This window comes from Narcine bancroftii, chromosome 13 (genome assembly GCF_036971445.1).
Source record: "Narcine bancroftii isolate sNarBan1 chromosome 13, sNarBan1.hap1, whole genome shotgun sequence".
In the NCBI taxonomy this organism is placed as follows: Eukaryota; Metazoa; Chordata; class Chondrichthyes; order Torpediniformes; family Narcinidae; genus Narcine; species Narcine bancroftii.
The window spans coordinates 9,306,054-9,320,019 of record NC_091481.1 but is presented as its reverse complement, the minus strand read 5'-3'; the positions used below and the strand labels follow the sequence as shown (position 1 = coordinate 9,320,019).

Below are 13,966 nucleotides of genomic sequence, written 5' to 3'. Positions count from 1 at the left end.
GTGGAAACTATTTGACTAAGGCAGACATTGTCAAATATAGAATATAACAGCACAGTAATGGGACGGCATGCTTTGGCGCAGCAGTTGGTCACTGGCGCTGTTACAGTGCTAGCAACCCTGGTTTGAATTTGGCGTGGTCTGTAAGGAGTTTGTACGTTCTCCCTGTGTCTGCCTGGGTTTTCTCCAGGTGCTCCGGTTTCCTCCCATTATTCAAAAAAATGTACCAGGGTTGTAGGCTAATTGAATGTAATTGGCTGGGATGGCTCATGGGCCGAAAGAGCCTGTTACTGTGCTGTATGTCTAAATTAATTTTTAACACATTAATACAGGTCCTTCAGCCCACAATGTTGTGCTGACCTCTGTCTACTCTACGACAATCTAATTTTTCCCAACCTCTGTCCCATAACTATTTTTTCTTCCATCTGTGTGCCTATCTAAGAGTCTTTTAAATGTCCTTAATGAACCAGCTTCCACCACCACCACCCCAGGCAATGCATTACAAACACCCACCAGTTGGTGTTTTATTTATATAAAATAAAAACTGACAACTCTCTCTCACCTTAAACAGATGTCCTCTGGTATTTGCATCAGAGAGGAGTATAACGTGTGCACTATAATTTGCAGTTGATGCTCTGTCAGGAATAGTATCCTGCATTTAAACAGCTTCCAAGGTTTCTATTGGCTTTTAAAAACCACTGCACTGAGTTGGTTTCTTCCTGAAATTCCTGTTATTTATTGTTGATGCCATCTATAGTCATGTTTCACTTTGCTACTGCATGTCCTGTATGCATCTGTTGGTCAATCAGAATTGGACTCGGCCACCCCAGACTTTGTCTGATTCACATCGAAAATGCAGCTGTCGGACTGAAGAGCCAGGCATCCTCTGAAATCAATACTGGTTGCCCACTAGAGTCTGGACTCAAAGATGGCTATCGTTGGATTGAATGTATTACTTTCAAAACCTGAAGTCCCGGTGGAGTTATTTCACTGTTACTGGTGGAATTGATGACCAGCCATCTTTGTCCTACTTCTCTATCTAGATCTGGGCAGACAGAAGAGATTGGAATTGGGAGCAAAAAATCAAACTACTGGAGGGAATCAGCGGGTTGAGCAGCATCTGTAGGGCAATTTGGGTGTGGTGAGGGTGGTAAATGGGAAGGAATTAAGAGGTCCGATAAGCTGATAGTTGAGCTTACCTGAGAACTGGCACCTCAGAATTCAGGCCTCCCTCTGCACTGTGCTGTCTGACTGGATTGCAAGTGGCCAATGCTGAGAGTGAAAATCTTGCTGCCTTCTCACACTGAAGCTGTGAGGTTGTGTGCTATCCACTGCACCATGCTTAAATCTTTGCTTATCTGCGACGTGGATTGGCGGAACTATTTTCTCTTTAGGATAAGCAATAGAGGACGAGATTCTCTTTGTATTATATAAATAAAAAGAAAGACTTGCATCAGAAATAAAAACTCATTATCTGATCCTGTTTTACTTTATTGCATGTCCACGATCTTAATAAATAAACTATTGCGTAAAGTGACCAAGGGTGCTGATGGCCATTAATCTAAATGAATGCTCTCCTACCAGTTCTCAAGTGGAACAGAAATAATCAATTTTAAACATAATCAAAGCAAGTATAAATCGATTTGTTCCACTGCTGCTTTGGGCATAAGAAGAAATCAAATCGGAGGCTTGAAATTGTGCTCCAATATTACATTACTTTCATTAGAAAGACCCCATGGGAGCGTTAGCCAAGGTTTCCTCTGTTTGGTTACTATTTGCAAATCGACAAGCTAACCTTCTTTTAGAAGAAGCCAGGCATGTTTGTTGCAGATACCTTTTTTTCCTCCTTCTCACCTGTGCCAAGATCAGGCATTGATGAAATGTACAGTCGATGTCGAGGAGCAATTGCAGGTATTTGAATTTGATTTGTGAAGACTCCCTTGGTTGAGTAGGAGCAATGTAAAGTCTTGAGGTGGTCATTATCTGCTGCTTGGGGTTATGATCATTACCAGGGGTCTGTGCCAATAGTCTGACGTTTTTGTTGGCAAACATCACTGGGGGTGGTGGACTTTGGGTATGACTGTTTATTTTGCACTTTGAAAGTCCGGCAGCAGGGTACTGTAATGCTAGAGGAACTCAGCCGGTCTCACAGCATCCATGCGAGGTAAAGATATATTACCAATGTTTTGGATCTCTCCAAACCCTATCCCAATCTGGCTTAGAATTTGATTGGTTGTGGATTGTTCCCAGAATAGACATCCATGTCTTCACTTTGAACTGAGAATGTTGGTTAGGGTTCATCAGAGTGGATAAGTAAGCAACTTGTGTTTTTTTTTTTACCAACTACGTGCCCACCAAGGCCATTGAGCCTATTTACAAGCTTTTACAGAGATACCCCCCACTGTCCTGATGATTTACAATGGCTGGAAATTTGTTTGAAAATCTGAAACCTCAACACACTTTTTTGAATATTTTATTTCTAGTTTTTCCACTCCAACTGCAATTATCCAATATCATTAATATTATCAACATTATTTACATTTCATACTTGTTAATTCCATACAATCATCTTATAGTTTGAGTTATTTTTATCCCCTTCTCTTCCCTCCCCCCCCACCCCCCAACTGTAAATACTTAACACAAAACTAATTGCACTTGCACATAATAACCAAAACACTCACAGCAAAGGTATGAAACTTTTATTTGGGGGATGGTCATTGCATAGGCTGCCTTTTTTTTCCCTGTGGCTTTTCCTAGTCCTTTTCCTAGAGAGTGGACTCCCTCCACTCTCCCACCAATTGAGGGGTGGATTAGGAGGTAGGGTAGGGCGGCGAGGCATTGTGGTCCACATTACAATTGTGCCCCTATGTAGTTTAAATAAGGCTGCCAGACCTTCCAAAATAAAAATGCTATATTGTTTGAAACATCATCATCAGATAATTTTGTAATATCTGCTGTTTTGTCTTGGGGTTTGCCTTTTCTTTGACACATAATAACATGATGTCATTGGACCCTCTCCAGCCTTCCTGAGATTCTTTTTACTTTTAGTCATGATAATGTACTTGGCCCCCTTCTCCAAATCATTTGTGTGATTAAACTCTAACTTAATTAAACTCTAACTTTTTTATATAAAGGATCTGAATTACAGGTAAGATGTACGGAAGGTGTATGGAACCTTGGTTATAAAGGATCTGAATTACAGGTAAGATGTACAGAAGGTGTATGGAACCTTGGTTATAAAGGATCTGAATTACAGGTAAGATGTACGGAAGGTGTATGGAACCTTGGTTTTCAAGAGATATTGAGACCCTGGTGAAGAAGAAGAACGGGAAGTGACCGGTGTGGACTCGAAAGGCCAATATGGCCTGTTTCCGCTCCGTAAATGGTTATATGGTTATGGGAACGTGCATGCGCACATAATATTATATAGGTGAGTTACATTGTATGAGAAGGTTCAGTTTGGCACCATCTTGGCATGAATAAAGATGATTATAGTTTCGAGTGAGATTATTTTCAAAGGGGAAAACACTCATCAAAGTGGCGACAAGGATAAAACAAATAAAATACTTGCTAATTCCATACAATCATCTCATAGTTTGAGTTATTTTTATCTCCTTCGGACAACAGCATCTACAGGATTTCGGGTAATGGGGAAATAGGACCAGGAGTCAGCCATCCACCTCACTGAGCCTGTTCTGCCATTGAATAAGACCATGGCTGATCTGGCAGTGGGCTCATCTCCACCAACCTGCTTTTTCTCTATCACCCTTAATTCCCTGACTATACAAACATCTACCTAATCATATTTAATGAGGCAGCCTCTAGGAAATTATAAGATCCACAACTCTCTGGGAGAAGCATTTCCTCCTCATCTTTAAATCTACTACCTTGAAACTTCAAGTGATGTCCCCTAGTTCTGGTCTCACCCACCAGTTGAATCACTTTCATGCTTTTGTCTCATCTATTCCTTTCCTAATGTTATAAGATCTCCACTCATTCTTCAATATTCCAGTCCATCTTTGACCACTAGTGCTTCTGTATCCAAATTTGACATGTCTCTTGCCCCCACATGGATCCCTGCCTTAGGAAGTCCATATTGCCAAATCCCTTGTGGAGTAGAAATGCACCCTCTGAACAACAGAACACTGCTGGTTCGGCATTGATGCCAATTATCTAATGTCTGGGTTCATTTCAGCCTCCAACAGTCAGGCATGTTTTTGCTTTCTTGCTGAGCTTGACTAATGCATCCAAATTCTTCCAATTGAGAAGCAGTGGTGCTCACCTTGAGACACATAACAGATGTTTGAACCCACACTGCTACTCCTACTGCAGTGGGAGGCTGTTGCTGTGCATAATTGGATAGTGCCCAGTTTTACCAATGTTAAATGCTCCTAGAAAAATTAATTTGCAGTCAACTAAGACGCTGGCTTTTGTGTGATAATCGGGCAACAGGAGTGGCATTTATTTACATTTTCATGCCTTATCTCTGCTACCTGTACTTTTAAAAATTTGACAAGTGAAGTTTGGGAAAACGTTTGCCAGAATTTTAGTGAGCAGGCAGTGTGGGTTCAAACATCTGTTGTGTGTCTCAAGGTGAGCACCACTGCTTCTCAATTGGAAGAATTTGGATGCATCAAAGGAGAGTCAGAACTGCCTGGAGATCAGAGTTCTAGATCCAATTGAAGGGGCAGTTGCATTTGCTTCTCCCCCCACCCCCCCCAGCACTCCCCCAACTTTGCTCTCCTCCAACCATTTCATCAGTTTGCATGTTGAGGCTGAAGATTTCCTGTGCCTCGTGTATATATAAAAAAAAAATTAGCATGGTTAACCAGACTATTTGTTTGGTGTATTGGACTTTTACATGTTTGTAACAATGTGCTGGAGAAAGTCATATCGTGCAATATCCTTAGTAGTAAAGGGTAATCCTGCTTGGAGCTCAAGGCCAAAACGTTGGTTACCCCTTACTTCCTATGGATGCTGTGTATTACACTTGACCCCAGCATCTGCAGCCTTCCTTGTTTAACTTCATGTAAAACTTCAAGCCTGTTATTTTTTTCCTATCTTTTTTTACTATTTTCTTCTTACTCTTATCCTTTCATTATTTTTTTCTTGCCTTAACCCTCTTTTTGCTAACCACATTTCAAAAAAAACAGAAGCGTAAGAAAAATAAATGGCCATTTTCTAAGTGTCCCCTTGAAATCCTCCAGTTTCAAGGTTGGATCATCATGGCTAGATCAGGAGCTGTAAATTCGCATTAACTTGTGCTTCTTTAGCCAATGCATCCATTTCTGAACATTTTGCAACTGTTTGTGCAGCATCTTCCGGGTCATCACGGGAAGAATTGTCAAGCTGCTCACTGCTATTAATACTTTTGCATCATCAATGTCTGTAGATCGGGGTGTGTCCACTTTTGTAATGAAGGATCAAATCTCAGATTTTGCTTCCCATAACTCCAGTGTTGCATTGATATAACTGGACCAGCGAGGGAGCCGTTGTACTTGGGCTGGACGGTCACTTTGCATCTTTAAACCAAGTTTGCTTTGACTTCAATAGTGATTTTAAAAAGCTAGAATATAGTTACAATCTAGTTTTTTCAGAGGACTCTGATTCGAATGTTTCTCTGGTTTAGTTCCACCAAAGTCCAGCCACTGCTCTTGGGACAGCTTTGCGTGACTGAAATGTAATGACTTTTGGTTGCCTGCTGCACTGTCTCTTTGAGTTCCTTAAGGGGAAGAGCTGTAGTCAACATTCACGATCTTGATGCTCCAAAATGCTTTCTTGCTGATGGAGTGCTTGAACTGTTGCAGTCCTTGCCTCAATGAAGGGAAATGTAATTTTAATTTTAAGGAGAAAAAAAAATTGGATGCACAGCATGTTAACGTGCCCTTTTGCCCCACAAACCTATACTGCCCAATTACATCCAATTGACCTACAAACCCTGGTAGGTAAAACACATGATTCTGTTGACACCATGGTTAAGTGAAAAACACACAAATGCTGGAGAGACTCAGCAGGTCAAACAGTGCCTTTTATGTAGCATCACCAATGTTTCGGGCTTGAGCCCTTCATCAAGGTGGCAATCCCAGATATGTTTTTGAATGGTGGGAGGAAACCATTGAAAACCCATTCAGACATGGGGAGAACTTGCAAACTCCTTACAGACAACACTGGACTCGAACCCGGGTCACTGGCACTGTAGCAGCATTACGTTAACTGCTATGCTAATTATGCTGCCCTGCTACACTAATCGTATTTAAAATCTGTGTGCTAAATTGTCAAGATGCGCAAACATCTGAGACTACTCTTGGCGGTAGATCATTCGGCTCGTGCGCTCTTGAAGAACGCAGCTAGCTGTGAAAATTAATGTGAATTTCAGAAAAAGCGGTTGACTATTTGAGCACTTCGGCAATAATGTGCCTTTTTAAATAATGGAATATAGAACATTGCAGCACAGTACAGGCCCTTCAGCCCACTATGTTGTGCTGATCTATGTAAACCTACTCCATAACTATCTTTTTTTTTCCCTACCTCACACCCACAAGCTCTCTATTTTTCTTGCATCCACGCGCCTATCTAAGAGTCTTTAGAATGTCCCTATTGTACCAGCCTCTGCCATCATCCCCGGCAAAGCATTCCAGTCACCCACTACTCTGAATAAAAACCGTACCTCTGGCATCACCCTGAACATCCCCTTTGAAAGATGGTTATGTTCAATAGTGAAACAGCCCTTGCAGAGTTCTGCTATGGCTGTCTCATGTTTTTACATATCTGAAGAGACGACGGCTCTAAGCCACTTAAACTATTCACAAGGCAATTCACTGCTGGTCCTCTCCTTTTAATTAAATGTTTTCTACTAGTCTTGGGCAAGAAATTAAAGTTGTTTATTGCATTGTCCATGAAGTTGTCTTTGAAAGCTGTATTTCATTGATAATTTTGTCTTGTAATGCTTTCTGGCGGGGATTCTGTATGTTTGCCTCTTAATTTATTTATGAATGAGGATCACAGATACTGAGAGATGGGCAGGAGTTAATTATCCTTTCAAAGCTGTGTTGCCTTGCCAGCTGTCTTTGTTTAGACCAGTTCACTGTTGCAGAAATGATGTGCCTGGTATCCCTGGTTCAATGCTTCAAATGTTGGAGTCTTCTCATTAGTTTTGTAAATATCATTAATTTTAATTTTTTTAAATTAATTGTGCTATATTGCACAGTATCAGATCCTTCTGGCTGACAAGCCCATGTCTCCCAAGTAATGTACAAACCCTGTATGTTCTTGAAGGTTGGGAGGAAATCTGAACACCCAGAGGAAATTCGCGTAGACACAGGGAGAACGTACAAACTCCTTAGAGACTGTGCCAGATTCAAACTTGGGTCACTGGTGCTGAAACAGCATTAATGTTCAGCAACTTTGCAAGAGACGGTCAAGGAAAATCCAGATTCATTTTTATTATTGCTCTTATGTTCTTGCTTAGAATGGTGATAGTTTAGTGTTGGTCTTTTTGATGCATGATTCATTTTGGAGTTGAAGGTAGTGCCTAGGTGATTTTCTTAGATCATGTTTGAGATATGGAACTTCAGTCAGCATGAATTTTATTTGCTGATTTGATAGTCTTGCGGTTGGACATCCCATACCCCAAATGCAGCTGTCCTTCTGCCAGAAATCCACACACGTGCATCTTCCAACATGCTTTCCCATAAATGCTCAATTTCAAGGTAATTTTTCTTTTGAAAGAAATACTACAATTCCTGTTGTACCTGAAATGTTCTGTTGGTAACTGCCAACTGTTTTGCCAGTCGATGTCATCGTGCTATAGATTAATGGCCAGTTTACTTTATTGTCATAACATTAGCTTGAAAGCTCTAGATTTGGTCTCCAAATATTGAGAATCAGAGTTTTCAAAAAAAAATGTCAGCAGGATCTCAACAATGACTGCAGAAACTGGACCTTTGATCCATCGGGACCATGTTAGTTTCTTTGATATTGCTCTGTCTGCTTCATCCTTCTGGGGAGCCACCTTGCTGACTTAATAGGCTGATGCAAACTCTCTTCCAGGATGGAACATGGGACCAGAGTCAATGCTGTATTTCATTAATACTAAGGCGACAAGTGCCCTCGTGTGTTGTTGTGGCTATTGTTGCTTGTTATGGTAGTGAATGATAATCTAGATGAGCCATTCTCAACTTTTTTTTTGTCATGGCTCTCTGAAGTCTGATCAACACTTATGGGCTCCCTTCCCTGTGAAGCAGTCAAGTTTAGTTGGTTTCTTCCATACTTCTCTCCGACCAACTACATAAAAACGAAGCCTAACCTGCTCTTGCATTGTCACTGCCGGAGGTGGGACCCTCCCTCCTTAAAATGCTGGGTTGCCTTGATTAACCAGGTAAATTATGGTGTACTGTGCCCAGTAAGTTTACCCCATTCCAAGGAGGGTTGGCAGTGTGAAAGGGTCTATGCAAGGAAATTCCCCTAATGTTCCTCCTAAACCTTTCCCTTTTCACCCTTAACCCATGACCTCTGGTTTGTATCTCACCTACCCTCAGTGGAAAAAGTCTACTTTTACTCAATCTATACCCCCTCATAATTTTGTATACCTCTATCAAATCTCCCCTTGTACTTCTACGTTCCTAACCTGCTCAAATTTTCCCTGTAACTCAATTCCTCAGGTCCCACAACATTTATATAAAGTTATTTCTGTGGCCCATGATGGTTAAAAGATGTTTCTTCACCATACCAATCAGTAGGATAACATAGATTCTCGTGAGCCTTGGATTGCAAAACAAGCAAGCTTAACCCTCAATATGGTGCACACATGCTTACATTGAACAACTGCTAGTGTTGGGTTGCATGCCAGGTTTTATAACCCATGTGTGATTGGGAACTAACTCTTCATTCTATTGGATGGGAGAGAGGACCTTCAGGATGCTCTGTGGCATTTAAACATGCACATCATATGGAGGAAAGCAGGCTTGCCACAATCAACATTGAGCATCATCTTGGAGAAGTGAAGCAGACGAAATGTTCTTCATGCTGGATTGGCCAGTGCCAAAATAGCCAGCTGCTAACCACTGCAAAGTTATCTGCTGCATCAGGAACCAGTCTGATAGAGAAATGCCTGAAACATTATTTCTAGTTCCATTGCCATTTGCCATGTTTGCAGAAGTTATTGAACTCCAAAAGAAGACTGTTCTATTACCATGTGATCTGGTTTGAATTTGGGGAACTAAAAATAAAGGTAACTTCAAAAAATGTTAACTTCCAGAGCACGTGCATCTTGGAATCATTTCACCTCTAATTTGCGTCCTGTTTTATAAGATGTTGCACGACTAAGATTTCCGCCTTTTATCTGATGCAATGAAAGCTCTTATCTTTTGAAAAGTGTGAAGGGCATTCAGTACTCAAAGGACATCTCACTGTAGCTCAGTATCTATAGTAACCATCTCTTACTTTCTTCTGGTTTCTCACAGTCAAATTATTTGACAGAACACTTTCAGTGCCAGAAGCTCCTGATCTCCTTCCCCTGCCCACTCTCTGCCTGATTTTTTTTTTCTCTCCCCCCCCCCCCTTCCAAAAAGTTACTTCTGTTATGGACCTAAAATCTGTGTGCACCGATTGTTAGGAAAGGAAGGGAGTAAGTTTACGTTCCTTTTGTGGCAAAAAACTTTACTGCCAATGAATTTAATTTTACAAAGCAACTGTTTTTGAAATATTTAGGAAGCGACAGTCATTTTACACACCTCGATCTCCACGAAATCCAGATTATTCCCAGCCTCATCAATATTGAAGGAACAATTCATTTTAACTGAACTCTGGGGATAACCTCCTGTTGCTGTCTGGGAAATTTGTCCTTGGACAGAATGCAGATGGTGGTTTGATTATCCTCTGGTTGTTGAGGATTTTGCCTGGGATAGCATTGTCTGTACCTCTCCATCCCTTTGTAGGCCATCATGTCTAAGAATTATGCAGGAGAGCAGGAGTCATCACTGCCTGGCATATCTTTAGGACCTGCCCAAAAGCTGAGCTGATGAGATGGAGGTGTGGCAAGTGTCTTACCAATGTAGAAACAGGAGTAAGTCCTTTGGCCCTTTGAGCTGATCTTTCATCTCTGTACCATATTCCTGCTCCCTCCTGAACCCCTTGGATGCCTTTTGCCTTGAGAAATGCATCTACTTTCTCCAATAAACACTGGCCTCTACAGTCCCCTGTGGTCTACACTTACTGAAGAGATATGGCATGCTGCATCTCATTTCGGCAAGCGTCTTCAGTTTAGGAAGAAAGAATATGAAAAGATGGGAATAAACAACAAATACTTCAAAGGTCAACAATTTATAAGAGGTTACAGCAGTTGTGTGTAATTTGTGTGTAATTATTATTTTGTAATAAAACAAAACATGAAAAGGGTGTAATTGGGTGACTTGGGTTTAAACCTCCAGCTTGGCTTCTACTGTGCTGTAAGTAAAATTTAAAATTGATTTTAAAATTTCTCTTTAATTTAGTCCCAACTCTCGGGCAATTTGTTTATCTTTAAAGTTCTTTATCTTTAAAGTTAAACCAATTTGTTTGAATATCTTACTGAACAAGTTGAGGGTGACTTGGATCTAAGCCACTTGTGATGCATGCATACAAATGTCCTGCGTCCTGCAGTTCAGTGATGGTGGTTTGAACAGCTTTGGTCTTGGTGTGAGAAGACAAAATGTTCAATGAATTCCATTCCATTTGTAGATAAGTTTCACTTCTCGAGGTGGCTTGTTGTAGAGAGGAAGATTATGAAGAGGTTTGGAGTGATGACAAGGCCATGCTTGATGCCACTTTGTTCTGGGATTGCCTCAGTGATGCGCCCACTTATCATAATTGTGACCATTTTTCAAGGAAGGAGAAACATCTGGTTTTCAGTAACAACATGGAGATTTCCCCTGCAGTCTGCCATATAGATGGTTCTTGTAACGTGTTTGACATTTGTTTACTCCTAGTGACCAAAGAGATTGGCTTTTGTATCAGAGTACAGATTCCACTCGAGATTCAAGAGACTTTACAGACTGTAATCCCAAGGAAATTACATAGAATAGGTTCTATTGTACAGCCACGTGAGCCCAAAATAGAGGGCAGGTGGGGGAGACATTAGCTTGGGAAAGGGGGTTCAAGTTGGTAAATATAAATAAAGGCAAAAAGATGAGAAGGCGAACAGGGGAAGTGTGAGTACTGGACTGTGATATCTACCCAGATAGGTGAATGGATTGGTGGTGTAACCAAATGGAATGAACAATATGATGGTGAACAACAAATCTTTGAGTGTCGAGAGAAAACCCTCTATTAGATGAAGATTACTTTAGTCTGGGAGCATGTCGAGATGAAAACAAATGTCTTCATGTACAACAATCCATGAGCAATATATAGGTTTGAAGAAATCTCCTCAAATAGACTTCAAGAACTATTTTCCAAATAAACATTTGTTTAAGAGAGGGTGAGGCGAAGACTACACTGTTATTTCAGGCCAGAAAATGATGCTCTGCACAAATGCATCTGGATCAAAATGGTTGGCTGTCCTGTCATGTGGTCAGTTGGATATGATGGTGAAACCTGTGCTTTGTCACATTTATTTTCCTCTGATTGCACAATTATAACTAGACGAAACCGTGTTCTCTGGTCCTCGGTGCAAAACGCAGACACACAATCAGACATAACACAACACAAATGATACATGTGAAGGACAAAAATTCACAGATAAGTAAACATTGATGAATATGAGTCTCAGGGGGTGAGTGTGAGCCGTTCCTTGGGTCGTTCAGCATTCTCACTGCCCGTGGGAAGAAGCTGTTCCTTATTCTGGTGGTACTGGCTCTGATGCTCCTGTACCTCTTCTCCGATGGGAACAGCTGAAAGATAGTGTGCATCGTGGAAGGGGTCCTGATTGACTTTTGTATGTCCTCTTCAGACAATTATCCCAGTTGATAGCATTGAAGGGGGAGGAAGGGAGACTCCACTGATCCTCTCTGCTACTCTTATGGTCTTGTGGATTGACCTATTTCTCTGTGTCAACTGTACCACACTGTGGTGCAGCTGGCCAGGTATATCTACAAAAGGTCATTAGTTAAGTGGTCCGAGGAACTTGGTGCTCTCCACTACTGAGTTGTTAATGTGTAGTGGTCATTTTGGAGAGAGGAAAATGGGTTAATCATTGTTCTGATGAAGGGTCATCAACCAGAAGCATGAACTCTTTTTTTTCCCTCCAGCAAGGTGCTACAATGGGTTGTCCTGCAGCTCCATGGACCCAGGTTTGATGCTGATCTTGGTGCTGCCTGTGTGTAATTTGATTACTCTTCCTGGGATTACATGGGTGTCCCCCTCCCCCAATTGTGGGGGGATTCCCCCACATCCCAAAGATGTACTGGTATGTTAATGAGCTGCTGTTGGTTCTGCTCAAGTGCCATGAGGGTCAAAGGAAGTTGCTAGGCATGTGAGAGAATGTGGTGAGAGGGAATGGAACTTGTGGGATGGCTCTACTGGAAGCTGCCAGGGTTTGAATGTGCTGAGTGGCTTCCCCATTGCTACCAATCCGCTGAACATTTCCAACATTGATTGTTTTCATTTTGGCACACCCAGTTACTAACATGTGTAAACTATTCACTGAGAGTGGGTTTTCTGTTAATATTTTAGACCATAAGACTTGGGAGCAGAAATAGGCTATTTAGCCCATCGAGTTTGCCCTGCCATTTAACCACTCAGGCCCACTTCCCAGTTTTTCCCCATAATCTTTGATGCCCTGATTATCCTGATTGCCCTGATATCAATCTCTCCCTTAAATGCACACCATGGCCTGCCATTCATGACCACCTGTGTCAACAAATTCCATAGATTTACCACCCTCTGCCTGAGAAACTCCTCTGCATCTCTGTTCTAAGCAGATCCCCTTCAATTGCTCTGAGAAGTTGTGGTGGTTTCTGCTTTGAAATGTATGTTTTTTGGGCTGCAGTGGTTGGCAGAGACTATATGCTCGATGACACTGAAGTAAGGACCATTATTTGAGTTTTTTTCCTTCCACTGGCTTGTTCTGTCCAGAATATTTTTGGGGGTAAGATAGCTGAGTAGGTAGCAAGGTTGATCAAGTTCACAGGTTTGCTTTGTATCTTGGTGGGACAGGCTTGGAGATCTTGGTCTTTCCCTGTGTTGTTCTTTAAGAGCTCAGTCACTGCAGAGTACCCATCTGGCCTGGAGTTGACCCAGCTTATGGGATGTTTTATTCATTTCATTATCCTTGGTGTCATGGTTTACTGTGAAATTTTAATTTATTTAGGCTGGAATCGTGTTACAGGGGCTTCAGAGGGGTTAATAACCTAATATTTTACAGCACACGCTATCAAGCTAATAGCCAGAAGGTGTAGAGGGGGCTGACAAGATAGGATGATGTGGAGAGAGCCAATCAAATGATGTGATGTCAGGGCATTCATGTCTTGGCTGTGCTGTGAAGTTGATCGCTCCCTTTCCTATCTATCTTTAGTGTAACCCTTTGTGATGGAGGTTCCATGTCATTGTAAAGCAGTACTGCTCAGGGACAGGCCCTTTGGCCTGCAATGCCTGTCCCAACATGATGGCCAAATTCAATTAAAACTCTGCAGCTTGCATATGATTCGTACCCCACTGTTGCCAGCACACTTGTGTGTCTATCTAGAAGACTCTTACCATCTTGACACTTCTTCCTGATGCTAATGAAGTTGCACCTTGCCTCTGTACGGACGTGAGGCTTTGCAGTGATGCAATTAGCTGGTCAGGTGGTTTCAGGTTTGACTGCAATTGAATTTTGGGATATGGTTTTAAGGACTGTTCAGGAGCTGTGAGCTCTGCTGTTTATTGGCAGACTGGTAGTCTGCCACTCTGCCAATAAACAGCAAATGAGGGTCATTTGGTGTGTAGGGTTCAGACCCTCGAGCATTGCTGTAACTCTTCATGAAAGGCACAGTATTATCGTGAATGCTGGTCA

General features: G+C 41.7%; 2 protein-coding genes and 1 long non-coding RNA gene across 12 annotated transcripts in view; 2 read left to right on the top strand and 1 right to left on the bottom strand.

The window, feature by feature from the left end:
- Positions 1-13,966, top strand: part of plxna4 (plexin A4) — a 544,272-nt gene that overhangs the window by 43,414 nt on the left and 486,892 nt on the right. The gene's annotated exons all lie outside the window — the stretch shown is intronic.
- LOC138748238 (uncharacterized) overlaps positions 1-13,966 on the top strand; it is a 49,170-nt gene that overhangs the window by 4,115 nt on the left and 31,089 nt on the right. The window lies entirely within an intron of this gene.
- The window catches only part of LOC138748279 (collagen alpha-2(I) chain-like), a 33,151-nt gene continuing 19,762 nt past the window's right edge, over positions 578-13,966 (bottom strand). The window contains exons 3-4 of the mRNA XM_069908158.1: positions 1,197-1,416; positions 578-1,042 (exon numbers count right to left, since the gene is read on the bottom strand). Of these exons, the coding sequence (XP_069764259.1) occupies positions 1,219-1,416 (198 nt within the window). The 3' untranslated portion in view covers positions 578-1,042; positions 1,197-1,218. The remainder of the gene's footprint in view (positions 1,043-1,196; positions 1,417-13,966) is intronic.